The 14,013-nt window shown below is 51.7% G+C and overlaps 1 protein-coding gene across 4 annotated transcripts in view; it reads right to left on the minus strand.

Moving 5' to 3' along the window:
* The window catches only part of FANCG (FA complementation group G), a 158,216-nt gene that overhangs the window by 11,458 nt on the left and 132,745 nt on the right, over positions 1 to 14,013 (minus strand). For 3 of the 4 annotated variants that reach the window (XM_029581670.1, XM_029581677.1, XM_029581691.1), the window contains one exon: positions 5,124 to 5,256. The exons of the other annotated variant lie outside the window; for it this stretch is intronic. In XM_029581670.1, coding sequence (XP_029437530.1) covers positions 5,124 to 5,256 — 133 coding nt within the window. The remainder of the gene's footprint in view (positions 1 to 5,123; positions 5,257 to 14,013) is intronic. 4 annotated transcript variants of the gene reach the window in all.

Consider the following 14,013-nt stretch of genomic DNA (forward strand, 5'->3'; position numbering starts at 1 on the left):
CAAAATAGAAGCAAATACTTCCCTTTTCCTCAGGGGGTTGGAATGCAGAGCTGCCAGCTAATCCTGCTGCTATCTTGCGGGGGATGAGGGACCTAGACCACCAGATGTCTACCCCACAGAAAGCCCGGACAAGTTTACAGAAGGATCACCAACCCCTTGCTCGTACACTTCAAACCAGAGGGGATGGCCCCACCAGGACCTCACAACCCCCTGGGAGGATTAAGACAACATCCTTTGCAAAATTCTCCTTATAATTATTATTATTATTTTTTTTTTTAAATCTTGTCTCTCAAACTGCAGGATTTGCACCATCTACTATCTGCTGGAGATAGAGAAATACTGAGGGACTGCAGCTTGTATACTGGGTTATGCACAGTGTCAGTGAGACTTTCTGTCTCCAACTTTTGGCAGGAATGCAAAACCAGGGAGTCTGGACTGATCTGGGGATGTACTGGAATGACAGAAGAAACTACAGGGAGATTCACTTGAAAGAGGCCCCAAATATTCTCTTGTAACTTCCGTTAGGATGAAGCAACCTGAACCAAAAAAATACACTACTTACCTTGATTTTGTGTAATCTTTTGCATTATATGCGATGCTGGAAGTGATTGCCGTTTTCCGCCAGGCACATTTCGACGCGGTGCTCCATGTTCCTGAACGTGTCTGCGAGCGTATTGGGGGGGGGGGGGGAATAGCAGCAATTTCCCGTTTCCAGTTTCCATACCATCTTCTGAATAACACTCTTTGAGGGTACGTCGCGAACACCATATTTCTTCTTAAATTCATTCGGACATCGCTTAAACGAATTAGTGACCCAATACGTTCGCATCATGAAGACCCGCTGCTCAATACCGTACACCAACATCCTGATGAGAAGTCGAATGACTGAGTGAAGGGGCACAGGGGGATGCACCCGGAAGTCGCAAACGGAGGTTAAACGTCGCGACAGCTGTCCGGCACCCACCTCATCACTCTGACGCGGGGGCATCCCGGCTTGTTCGAAGCTCCGTTTACTGAGGAGCACATTGCACGTTGTTTCGTTCAGATTGCTTCGTCCTAAAAGAAAATTAGGTTCTTACCTTTTGCTAATTTTCGTTCCTGTAGTACCGAGGATCAGTCCAGACTCCTGGGTTTTGCCCCCCCTCTAGCAGATGGAGACAGAAGTTTATAAACAAAAACTCCGCCTACATATAGGCTGGTGCCACCTACAGTCTGGCAGTATTACTGAATGTCAAAGTAGCAGGAGAACCCGCAACAAATAACCCAAAGAACACTGAAGATTACCTCCAAACTAAGCCAAACTGAAGCTTAACTCCACCCAACTGGGTACCGAACTCGAGGTAACCAACAAACAAAACATATTCCAGAAAACAGCACACAGAGCACACATCCTCTCCCGGCAGACAATCGCAATACTGGGCGGGACTCTGGACTGATCCTCGGTACTACAGGAACGAAAATTAGCAAAAGGTAAGAACCTAATTTTCTTTTCCCTGTACGTACCAGGATCAGTCCAGACTCCTGGGATGTACCAGAGCTTCCCTTACTGAGGGTGGGAGCCGGAGAGGCCTGCTCTAAGCACCCCTTCTCCAAACCCCGACGGCCCTGGCGCCTTCACATCCAAACGATAGTGCCGGGCAAAAGTATGGACTGACTTCCAAGTGGCCGCCCTACAGATCTCCTCTGTAGGAATATGTTGGCATTCCGCCCAGGATGTAGCCTGGGCGCGAGTTGAGTGGGCTTTCAGTCCCACCGGCAACGGTTTCCCCGCCAACAGATATGCTGAGCGAATGGTTTCCTTCAACCAACGAGCAATTGTAGTCTTGGAAGCCGCTTTACCTCGCCGGGGACCACCATGGAGGACGAACAGATGATCGGAGACCCTGAACACATTAGTAATCTCCAAATAGTGTAACAAGACGCGCCGAACATCCAGCTTCCGCAGGTCCCTAGCTAAGGGATCCGAAGACTGTCCCTGACCAAACGATGGCAACTCCACCGTCTGATTGACGTGAAAGGACGAAACCACCTTTGGTAGAAAAGACGGCACAGTTCGCAAGGAGACTCCCGAATCCGAAATCCTCAGAAAAGGCTCTCGACACGACAGAGCCTGCAGCTCAGAAATCCGCCGCGCCGATGCCATAGCCACCAAAAATACCACCTTGAGCGTCAAGTCCTTAAGAGTGACGTGTCGCAGAGGCTCAAACGGTGCCTTACACAGCGCTTTAAGAACCACATTCAAATTCCAAGACGGACACGGAGGACGAAACGGAGGGCGTAACTGTTTTGCCCCCCGAAGGAAACGCACCACATCCGGATGCTGCGCCACCGAAACTCCGTGCACCCGCCCCCGAAAAGATCCTAGCGCTGCCACTTGCACCCGCAAAGTACTACAGGACAGGCCCTTAGCCAACCCCTCCTGGAGAAACAGCAGAATATCCGGAATAGTCGCCCGGGTAGGTGCTGTGCCGCGAAGCACACACCAAGTCTCAAACAGTCGCCACACGCGCACGTACGCCAAAGACGTAGACTTCTTTCGGGAATGCAACAGCGTGGACACCACGGAAGCCGCGTATCCTTTAGAGCTCAACCGCTGCCTCTCAAAAGCCATGCCGCTAGACAAAAGCGATGCACCAGGTCGAAACAAACGGGCCCCTGATGTAGGAGATCCGGCAGAAACGGAAACCGAAGTGGCCCCTCGACCGCTAGATTCACCAGATCCGCGAACCAGGGCCTTCTTGGCCATTCTGGAGCCACCACGATCACCTCCGCCGGATGCTGCTCTATGCGACGCAGCACCCGTCCGATAAGTGGCCACGGAGGAAACACGTAAAGTAACACATCCCTCGGCCACTGAACTACCAGTGCATCCACTCCTTCCGCCAACGTCTCCCGTCGACGAGAGAAAAATCGAGGAGCCTTTGCATTGCGGAACGTGGCCATCAGGTCCACCGCCGGTGTGCCCCACCGATCGCAAAGGAGCCTGAAGGCGTCCTCCGCGAGCTCCCACTCCCCGGGATCTAACCAATGCCGACTGAGAAAATCCGCCTGGACATTTTCCACCCCGGCTATGTGGGAAGCCGCGATACTGCTCAAATGGGCCTCCGCCCATATCATCAACGACCGAGCTTCTGCCGCTACCGGCTGACTCCGGGTTCCCCCCTGACGATTGATATAAGCCACCGTGGTCGCATTGTCCGACAGAATCCTGACGGAACGCCCGCGGAGAAGCGGGAGGAACTTCACCAGAGCTAATCGCACCGCTCGAGTTTCCAACCGATTGATGGACCACGACGCCTCCCGAGCCGACCATGTTCCCTGAACCGCTCGACCGAGACAGACTGCTCCCCAACCGAGCAGACTGGCATCCGTGGTAACCACCGTCCACGACGGAGTTTCCAACGAAACCCCGCGACTCAAGTTTTCCTGGCAGAGCCACCATGGCAAGCTGTCTCTGGCTTCCTGGGTCAACGGCAGGCTGAGGAAAAATTCCTCCGAGACCGGGCTCCAGCGGGAGAGCAATGCGGACTGCAAGGGACGCATATGCGCAAACGCCCATGGAACTAACTCTAGCGTGGAGTTCATAGAGCCCAAGACCTGCAGATAGTCCCAGACCACTGGGACCGGTTTGCGCAACAACCTGCAAATTTGCCCCTGTAGTTTGAGGATACGCTCTTGCGTTAGGGCCACCGTGCCTTGACACGTGTCGAACACCGCCCCCAAATACTCCAGGGATTGCGACGGCACCAGATGACTCTTGGCCAGGTTGACCACCCAGCCCAGTGAGCGTAACAGGTGCAGCACCCGCTGAATCGCCAGCTGACAAAGAGTCCTCGACTTGGCCCGAATCAGCCAATCGTCCAAGTATGGATGCACCAACAGCCCCTCCTGGCGGAGTCTCGCCGCCACCACCACCATAATCTTGGTGAACGTGCGCGGAGCCGTTGCGAGGCCAAATGGCAACGCTTGAAACTGGTAATGTTGTCCCAGTACCGCAAAACGGAGAAACCGTTGGTGCTCCCGTCGAATCCCAATGTGCAGGTACGCCTCTGTGAGGTCCAGAGAGGCCATAAACTCTCCTTTTCTGACCGACGCGATCACGGACCGCAAAGTTTCCATTCGAAAACGCGGAACCCTTAGACACTTGTTGACACTCTTCAAGTCGAGAATGGGACGAAACGTCCCCTCCTTCTTGGGTACCACGAAATAAATGGAATACCGGCCCTGTCGGAGTTCGCCGGTCGGAACCGGAACGACGGCCCCGAGGTCGCGCAACCGCGCCAGAGTCTCCCGCACCGCCCGGCGCTTTTCTGAAAACCCGCAAGGGGACACCAGAAAAGCCGGAGCCGGACAGCGTGAAAAATCTAACGCGTAGCCGTGTTTTATCACCTCTAGGACCCACTGATCCAACGTAATCTTGGTCCATTCCTCATAAAACCGGCTTAACCTGCCTCCAACCGGAGGAACCGAGGAACGGACCGGCCTCACTTCATTGCGCTGGCTTACTGCCCTGCACAGCCGGACTGGCCCCCTGATCACCACACACAGCACACAAAATAAATAAAAACAAAATTTTTTTTTTTTTTTAAACTGCTTACCTCGGATCCGGAGCCGGCTGGGGGGAGTGAGCCGGGACCCCCGGTATCACCCCCAGCCCTGTGGAGCCGGTACGTGGGGCTCTCCCACTCCTCGGCTGCCTCTACCAGGGGGAACAGTCCCCTCAGGACCCTAACTTCCCCTGGGAGGCGGGGATTGGGACCAGCAGGCAAGCGTCTGCGGTCCCTTCCCACTAGACAAAAAACCAACAAACTTTCCTACCTTTTTTTTTTTTTTTTTACAAAAACCACCTAACCAACGTAGGCCTAACACAGACTGTAGGTTTTGCACCCTCTCCACCTGCTAGGAGACAGAAGAATACTGCCAGACTGTAGGTGGCACCAGCCTATATGTAGGCGGAGTTTTTGTTTATAAACTTCTGTCTCCATCTGCTAGAGGGGGGGCAAAACCCAGGAGTCTGGACTGATCCTGGTACGTACAGGGAACGAGAGTTAGCAGAACAAGCTAACCCAGCCATGGAACAGTTAAGAGAGCGAGTAATCGTTTGGTAATTTACTAAGGCTCACCTCGCTGCAGCCCCTTGCTGCTCGGCTGCCTGCACCGATGCACTCTGAAACTTTTGCCAGTACAGTGCAGCCTCCTGCTTCCTGCCCAGCCTCCACAACACCTGCAGCAGATTCTGTGTGGCTTCAGGGTGGCCTGCATGGCAGACACAAGAGAGAGGAGAACACAGCTTTCAGAGTGCAGCCACACAAAAACAACGAGGTAAGAGCCGTGGGGCAGAGGGAGAAAGGAATAAGGAGACCACCATTGTCAAGGGGAAAGGCAACTTTCAAAACTAGCCTGGCTGAAAATTGCCCTCCTCCATCCAGCTAAAAAGCACACATGAACTTCCACAGCGCACAGATGTTTAGCTGACATAAAAAAAAAAGAGGTTCAGGGGAGGGAAGGCACAGATTTTCAAACATCCATGTGTTGCATTACTCCTCTCTCTGCTTCTCCGAAATTCTCGCACAAATTAGCAGATGGCACAGTACACGGGAGCTTTCAGTGCATGAACTTTATGCTGGTTGATTCTCAAAGGGAGAGCACGAGGCTCGTTTCTCTTTGAAAACGGGCTACAAAGCACTCCCTTTATTCTAACTGGACGGGCCTGCTGTTGCACAAGGGTCTAGCTCGATTCCCTGATTTATGTTCTATTCCATTAGCTATCCAATTGGGAAAAGAGTGGAAGCGACTTGCCAGTCTGCTAGCTGAAGGCTAGCTGCTGCACTCTCATCACAGGCAGCTCACATCATGCAAAGCTGCCCACAGCTGAGATATGGTCAGCGGAGACCGCAGTGGCTCCAGGCAGCGCTGCCCGCGTGCCACCAGAGTGGCCAGCAGCATGCTCTGAGCATCACCAGAAAATCCTGCGGTCAAGCACCTTCATTGCTGGCCATGTGACAATTTGAGCCAGGGGTGCACAACTCCAGCCTTGAGGGCTTCAAACAGCTCTGGTGGTCGGGGAGAGTGATGTATGTAACCTTAAGCTGGCTCTTAGCCCAAATTATTCAACAGTAAATCAATAATGGTCATTGAGAAAGCAAAATTGCTTACCTGTAACAGGTGTTCTCCCAGGACAGCAGGATGTTAGTCCTCACACATGGGTGACATCATTGGATGCAGCCTGGCATGGAACTCTGATCTCAAAAATTCTAGAACTCTCAAACATACCCTACTGAGCATGTCCCTAGGCAGAGTCCTTCAGTCCATGATATAGCTCATACATGGAGAAACCAACTTCCGGGGAGGTGGGCCTGTTTCGTGAGGGTTAACATCCTGCTGTCCTAGGAAAAAGGAAAATTGGTTCTTACCTGCTAATTTTCGTTCCTGTAGTACCACGGATCAGTCCAGACTCCTGGGTTTTGTCTCCCCTCCAGCAGATGGAGACAGAAGTTTTAACGGACTCCGTCCTTTATCCCTGAGGTGCTAGTATTACACTGTACCCAAGCAGAAAGATTAAAGCATAACTTCCACATAAACAACCTCCAATGAATGAAACCATGCCTATACTCTTTCCCTGAAAAGGGGGGCATTCGGTAAACTTGCAGAAATATGACTAACTACTGGCTGAGCGGACTCTGTTTTCCCATGGGCGGGACTCTGGACTGATCCGTGGTACTACAGGAACGAAAATTAGCAGGTAAGAACCAATTTTCCTTTCCCTGTACGTACCCGAATCAGTCCAGAAGCCTGGGATGTACCAAAGCTTCCCTAACCAGGGTGGGACTGAGAGAGTCCCTTCGGGGTACACTGGCCCTGAAGGAACTGGGCTCAGGGGCCCGGACATCTAGACGATAATACCTGGCAAAAGTGTGTGTAGATTTCCATGTAGCCGCCCCACAAATTTAATGCGGCGACACCTGTGGACAATCCACCCACGAGGCCGCTTGCGATCAAGTTAATGAACTTTAAGACCAACCGGAATCGGATGGCCCTGAACAAGGTAAGCCGAAACAATTGCTTCCTTTAGCCAGCATGCGATAGTGGCCCTTGAAGCTTTATGACCCTTCTGGGTCCATTCCGCAGAATGAACAGATGGTCCGAAAGACAGAAACTGTTCGTGACCTCCAAGTAATGCAACAACACCCACTTTACATCCAACTTCCTTAAATCCCTAGACTCTGGAGTAGAAGAATTCAGACCCGCGAAAGAAGGGAGCTCCACTGACTGATTCAAATGAAAGGAGGACACCACTTTCGGGAGAAAGGAGGCAACTGTTCTTAAGGAGACTCCTGCTTCAGAAATCCGTAAGAAGGGCTCCCTGCAAGATAAGGCCTGAAGCTCGGAAACATGCCTTGCTGAGGAGATAGCCACAAGAAAAATGACTTTCAGTGTCAGACTCTTCAAGGTCGCTCGTTTCAATGGCTCAAAAGAAGCATTACAAAGGGTGCAGAGAACCAGATTGAGTTTCCACGAAGGACAGGGGTTCCAGACAGAAGAACGCAAATGTTTAGCCCCTCTCAGAAAACGAGCCACATCCGGATGAGATGCTAGCGCAACCCCCTGCACCTTTCCACGAAAATAACCAAAGGCTGCCACCTGAACTTGTAGGGAATTAAACACCAGCCCTTTGGCTAATCCAGCCTGTAAAAAATCCAGAACATCTGGAATTGAAGCCCTGGACGGCTGCACCTCGTGGTCTAGACACCAGGATTCAAACACTCCCCAAACTCTAACGTATGCCATGGAGATAGAAGTTTTACGGGAATGTAAGAGCGTGGCAATAACCGCATTCGAGTAACCCTTATTCCTTAATCGCTGCCTTTCAGAAGCCATGCCGCTAGACAAGTGATCTACCTCTCCGAAACAAAAAGGGCCTTGTTGCAAGAGATTCGGAGACAGCAGAAATCTCAGCGGACCGTTCAGTGCTAGATTCAGAAGGTCAGCAAACCATGGACACCTCGGCCACTCCGGAGCCACGAGTATCACCTTGCCCGGATGAGCTTCGATGCAGCGCAGAATGTTTTCGACCAACTGCAACGGCGGAAAGATGTACAACAGAATGTCCTTTGGCCAGGGAAGGACTAGAGCATCTACCCCCTCTGCTCCTGGTTCCCGTCGCAGACTGAAAAATCGAGGAGCCTTGGCATTGCATCACATCGCCATGAGATCCATGGAGGGCATGGTCCAGCGTGTGCACAGAAGATAAAGGTCTCTTTGGAGAGTTCCCCCCCCCCCGGATCCAAATGGTAGCGGCTGAGAAAATCGGCTTGCACATTGTCCACCCCGGCAATGTGAGAGGCTGTAATCTTGTAGAGGTGTTGCTCCACCCAGTTGATTAAAAGCTGAGCTTCTACCGCCACCGGACGGTTCCTGGTTCCCCCCTGAAAATTGAAGTAAGCCACCGTTGTTGCCTTGTCGGAGAGTACCCTCACTGATCGTCCCTCTACTAAAGGAAGGAGGGCCTGCAGTGCCAACCGAACCACTTTGGTTTTCAACCGATTGATTGACCAGGAGGATTCCGTTCTTGTCCACTGGCCTTGCACTGCCATTCCTTGACAAACCGCACCCCACCCGGAGATACCACTATCCAGGAGGGAATTTCCAAATCCACCCCCCGCCATAAATTGTCTGGACACAGCCACCAAAGAAGACTGGACCGTGCCAAATCTGTCAGTGGGAGGAGAAGATGAAACTGTTCGGAGAGTGGATTCCACCGGGAGAACAAGTCTGACTGAAGAGGACGCATATGCGCAAAGGCCTAAGGCACCAGTTCGAGAGTGGAAGCCATTGAACCAAGGACCTGCAAATAATCCCAAACCCTGGGATGAGACATGGATCGCAAGGACTCCACCTGAGTGAGAAGCTTGGACAATCTTTTCTCTGTAAGAAAAACCTTTCCCAAGATCGTGTCGAACCGAGCACCCAAAAACTCCAAGGACTAGGAGGGAACCAGGTGACTCTTGTCAGGGTTGACCACCCAACCCAATGAGCTCAACATCTATAGCACCCTCTGCATCGCGGTTCTACAAAGGTGTTCTGACTTCGCTCAAATCAGCCAATCGTCCAGGTAGGGGTGTACCAGAATCCCCTCCTTTCGCAGGGCTGCTGCTTCAACCACCATCACACCTTGGTGAAGACTCTGAGCACCGTTGCCAGACCGAATGGTAGAGCGCAAAATTGAAAATGATGCCCCAGGATCGCAAACCGCAAATATTTCTGATGATCCGGTTGTATAGGTATGTGCAAGAAAACTTCTGTTAGATCCATAGACGCTAGAAATTCCCCTTTGTGTACAGATGCTATCACCGATCGAAGAGTTTCCATCCGAAAACGAGGCACCTTTAGAGTCCGATTGACTTTCTAAGTCTAGGATAGGACGGAAGGTGCCCTCCTTCTTGGGCACCACGAAGTAGATGGAGAAGCGCCCTTGCCTGAGCTCTCCTAGGAGTACTGAAACTATGGCGCCTAGGTCCTGTAACCACCACAAATTGTCTTATACCACCCGGCGTTTTTGGTGGTACCCGCATGGGGAAACCATGTACTGCTCATGGATCGGCCGAGCAAAATCTAACACATATCCGTGTTCTACTATACTGAGGACCCACTGATCTGAGGTTAAGTTGGTCCACTCTTCTAGAAAAAAGGATAACCTCCCCCCTATTCTTGGGACTGAAGAGTGGACCAGCCTCGCTTCATTGCGCTGACTTGGGACCCCCATGAGATTGTGGGGCTCCATTTCTGGCAGGCCAGCACCCTCGAAACGACTGATTCCAAGAAGATTGGCAGCCGGGACCCTGTCGAAGGAACGAACCGGCAGACTGTGAAGAGCGAAACCGGCGATTTCCCCGAAATCTCACCCGTTGAGGAAAGGATCCTCTCATCCTGGGTCTATCCTCCGGCAACCTATGGACTTTATTCTCTCACAGAGATTTTATCATGTCCTCCAATTGTTGCCCGAAAAGCAGCTTACCCTTGAAGGGTAAGGAACCCAGTTGAGCCTTAGATGAAACATACGCAGTCCAGTGTCCAAGCCAGAGGAGCCTGCAGGCAGACACGGCCAAGACCATAGTCCTGCCAGAAGTCTGTAACAGATCATAAAGCGCGTCAGCACTATAAGCTACCGCCACGTCCAGGCACCCCGCTTGTACCGCCTCACTCGCAGAAAGGGATGCTGCTGTTTGCAAATCCTGCATCCAGCGGAGACTGGCTTGTAGCACGAAACTGCTGCATATAGCAGCCTGGAACCTTAGGGCGGAAACCTCAAAAATCTTTTTAAGTTGCAACTCCAATTTGCGATCCTGAAAATCCTTCAGGGCAGTGGCTCCTGTTACCGGGATGGTGGTTTTCTTGGTCACTGCCGAGAACTTGGCATCCACCTTAGGGACCTTAAGGAGGTCCAGCACTTCCTCCGGAAGCAGGTATAACTTTTCCATAGCCCGATTTACCTTTAAACCAAGGTCCGGAGTGTCCAACTCCTTAAACAAAAGATCTGTAACTGACATATGAAACGGAAAGGATTGAGCTGGACCCCTGAGCCCCACCATTACTGGATCCATAGCCCCAAACCGTGAGTGTTCCGGAGGAACCTCAATGCCCAGCTCCTCCAGAATGGCCGGGATAAGTAGACCTAGTTCATTACTTCTGAACAGGCGGACCACTTTGGGATCATTGCCCTTCACTAGAGGTGCGCCCACTGGCTTGGCCAGCTGGAGCTGGTAATCCTGATCTGGTCCCTCACCAGGGGCTTGCAGAGGAGACTCCCCTTCATCAGCACTGTCCATATCTGAACTGTCCACCGGACCGGAAAGGGACCGGAGAGAGCGTTTAGCCTTGGGGGCTTCTATGCCATTGTGTGACTTAGTACGCTTGAAGAGTGATGAGGCTCCTGTCCCAGCCCCCAGTGACGCCAGGACCTCACTGGGTACCTTAGTACCATGGCTCTTTGCTGCTTTCCGTGCTTTGAAGGCTTTCTGCAGCAACAAACCAAAATTGGAGGAGAACGAGGAAGAAGACTCATCCAAGTCTTTCCCCTGTTCCTTCTCTGAGGAAGAGATCTGAGCTGCCTGCAAGTCGCCCCCCCCCCCCCAGGGGCAGCAGGGCGCGGCGAAAGAGGTGGTGGTGAGCTCCCCTCCCCCAGGGCAGCCTTCTCCTGCTCCCTGAACGTTCGCAGTAAGGCTTCAGTACCTGCGCTGAGGAGAAAAGGGTCCTGAGGCTGCCACAGCAATTCTGCCCTCCCAGGGTCCCTGCATGATCTAGAGCTGCTGCGATACAATTTCACCGGAATCGGCTTCCCCGAAGAGCTTTCCCCTCCCGACAAGCAACCGGTACAATCCAGCCCGCAGGCCGCACTATGCGGCATGTTCCACGAGCTAAATTAGAATCGGGGCCCGAAAAAAGAACCAGCGCGACCAAGACAAACCCCCGGGAGCTCGTAGGAATTGAAAAGGACAGCGAAAATGGCGTCGGAAGGAAGGAGGGCGAAAGAGACCGCTAGGCCGGCTCAGAAGTTAAATGAATCACCTCAGCATTGTTTTTTCCTGTGTGCAGATCTTCAGAGGGTGAGTGAACCGGGCTCCCTGGTATCCCCTCAGCCATGGGCAGTTATAGGGCTCCCAACCCTCTGCTTCAGAGCCTCTGCTACCAGGGGGGATGGTCCCACCAGGACCTAGCAACCCCCTGGGAGGCTTAAAGAGATATCTTCTCTCTTTGTTATTTTGTACTAAATCCTTGTCTTTTTAAGATTCCCGAAGGAACGAATACCAACAAACTAAAAACCTAACACCAAACCCAGACTAAAGGTTTTGCACTTCCACCATCTGCTGGAGACAGAGAAATACTGACAGACTCTAGGTGGTACCTCAGGGGTATAGGACGGAGTCCGTTAAAACTTCTCTGCCTCCATCTGCTGGAGGGGAGGCAAAACCCAGGAGTCTGGACTGATCTGGGTACGTACAGGGAACACCTGTTAAAGGTAAGCAACTCTGCTTTCTCCTAGGGTAAGCAGGATGGTAGTTCTCACACATGGGTGAATCCCTAGCTATAGGCTGTCCGAGCAGGACAAAGCAGGAAACCGCACCGTGCTGAGGCACAACCTCCCCTCCTTTTCCTGTGAGGCAGCCAACCCACAGGGGTCCAGGCTGGAGAAGAGTTGGGTTCTACAAAGAAAAACCACAGAAAAGATCGAGACACAAACCCTCCTGCGCAACAGGGGTGTCTAAGGCAGAGGAGTGATGCAAGTGCAAGCAGAAGCAAACTCCGCGTCATGGAAAACAGTATAAGCAGGGTTTCTGATAAGTAAACCCTGACAACAACAGTAGGTCTAGAACCTCTTGGATACACGAAGAACCCAGAGGTGTAGACAAGATAAAGACTCTTGGAAGAAAACCGCACAGTTTCCAACCGTGTTAAAAGACAATTGAAAAACAATCTGGGGCCCGAGAGCTCCCCAGATAGAAACTGCAATCCGCTGACATCCAAAGGACTGAATGTCTTTGCAGAAGAGTGCTCAGGTTTGGCTGGTAGGCATAATGGGTAGAAGAAACCCAAGCAACGCTTGGAAGAACAAGCAGCAAACCACAGTAGGGCCTGGGACAGACACTGCACGCCGAAGCATCAGACCTGACTGTGCAGGACAGCGTCATGGGTTTCAGGGGATGAAGGGCAATCCTTGAAACAGACCTGTAGCTCAAAATTCCCGAACAGGGAGTTGAGGTAGGCCTGAAGCTCATCCAAGAGCACCTGTCAAGAACAGGTTCATCTATTCTGGCACAGGATAGCACAGGGGAGCAGTAAGGCTCTTTGGACAACCTAGAGAAATGAGGAAAGCTAAAAGCAGTATTGGCCAGAGCATGGCAAAAATATATGGAAAACGTGGTGTATACCACAAGTGCCTTAGTTTGTCTTCCCCTCCCCCCAACAATCCAACCGAAAGTCGAAAAGAGCGAAGAACACAAGAAGGCAGACAGTGGACAAGTTGCCAGGTTGTCTATGAATTCCAAGCAAACAACTCACTGCTGAATCCAGCAGGGAGTTATTCACAGAGATAGAGCACTCAGCCTGCTTGGAACAGCGGAAACTGAGAGCGAATGCCTCAGGGGAGAAACCCCAAAACTACACCAGGAGACAGGAAGCCGGGGAGTCGTATGTGCAAATCTTGGTAGAACAGGATTTCATTACCGGACTGGAAACCCAAGGGGCACCAGGGCAGGCCCAGGGCGATCTCGGAACACATTACCAAGCACCTGGCTGAGGTATCACTATCCCAGCCATGAGTGCATATATTTCCCCCTCAAACAAAGCATGTAGTCCAGCAATGGACCATCGTTGCATTAGGCCCAAAAAGGAACAAGGTAGGTAATCTAGAAAAGCCGTGAGCAAACGTAAGAAGATAGATGCCGAAGAATGTCTTTTTCAAATCTTTATTGGCTGGCTCCATAACCTTAATGGTGCCTTATATGGTTTGCGCCGCTGGTCGATGTATACCATCTCCACTCCACACAAGAGTGTATGAGCAACTTGAACTTCATTAAGATACGTCCATGCTGCGGTTTATGTTTAAGAATCCATAGGATTAATTTGCTACGAACAAATTCCAATCTGCTACAAATTTGACAGTGATTTGTAAGCCCCTGAGGCAGCCACACGGATGTGGCGAAACTCGGCCTGAGTTGGGCGTTTTTGTTTTATGCGTCTCCAGCCAATAAAGATTTGAAAAAGACATTCTTCGGCATCTACTTTCTTATGTTTGCCCATCGTCGCATTACCCAAGACTTTCCAGTCCACAGACAGGAAAAGAATAGCTTGCACTCTCCCATGAGAAAGAACAGTGCTTCTGCTGCGGGGTCACTTGGCCCCAGTTCCCTCAGCCATGGGGACATGGAGAAAGGGTGAAAGGCATGCTCGCCTATTTGATGGACTAGAAAGCTTCTCGTACAGGAGGGTCCCCCGCAGGCAAGAATGACTGGTGAC

The sequence above is a fragment of the Rhinatrema bivittatum genome, chromosome 1 (assembly GCF_901001135.1).
Source record: "Rhinatrema bivittatum chromosome 1, aRhiBiv1.1, whole genome shotgun sequence".
NCBI classification, from domain to species: Eukaryota; Metazoa; Chordata; class Amphibia; order Gymnophiona; family Rhinatrematidae; genus Rhinatrema; species Rhinatrema bivittatum.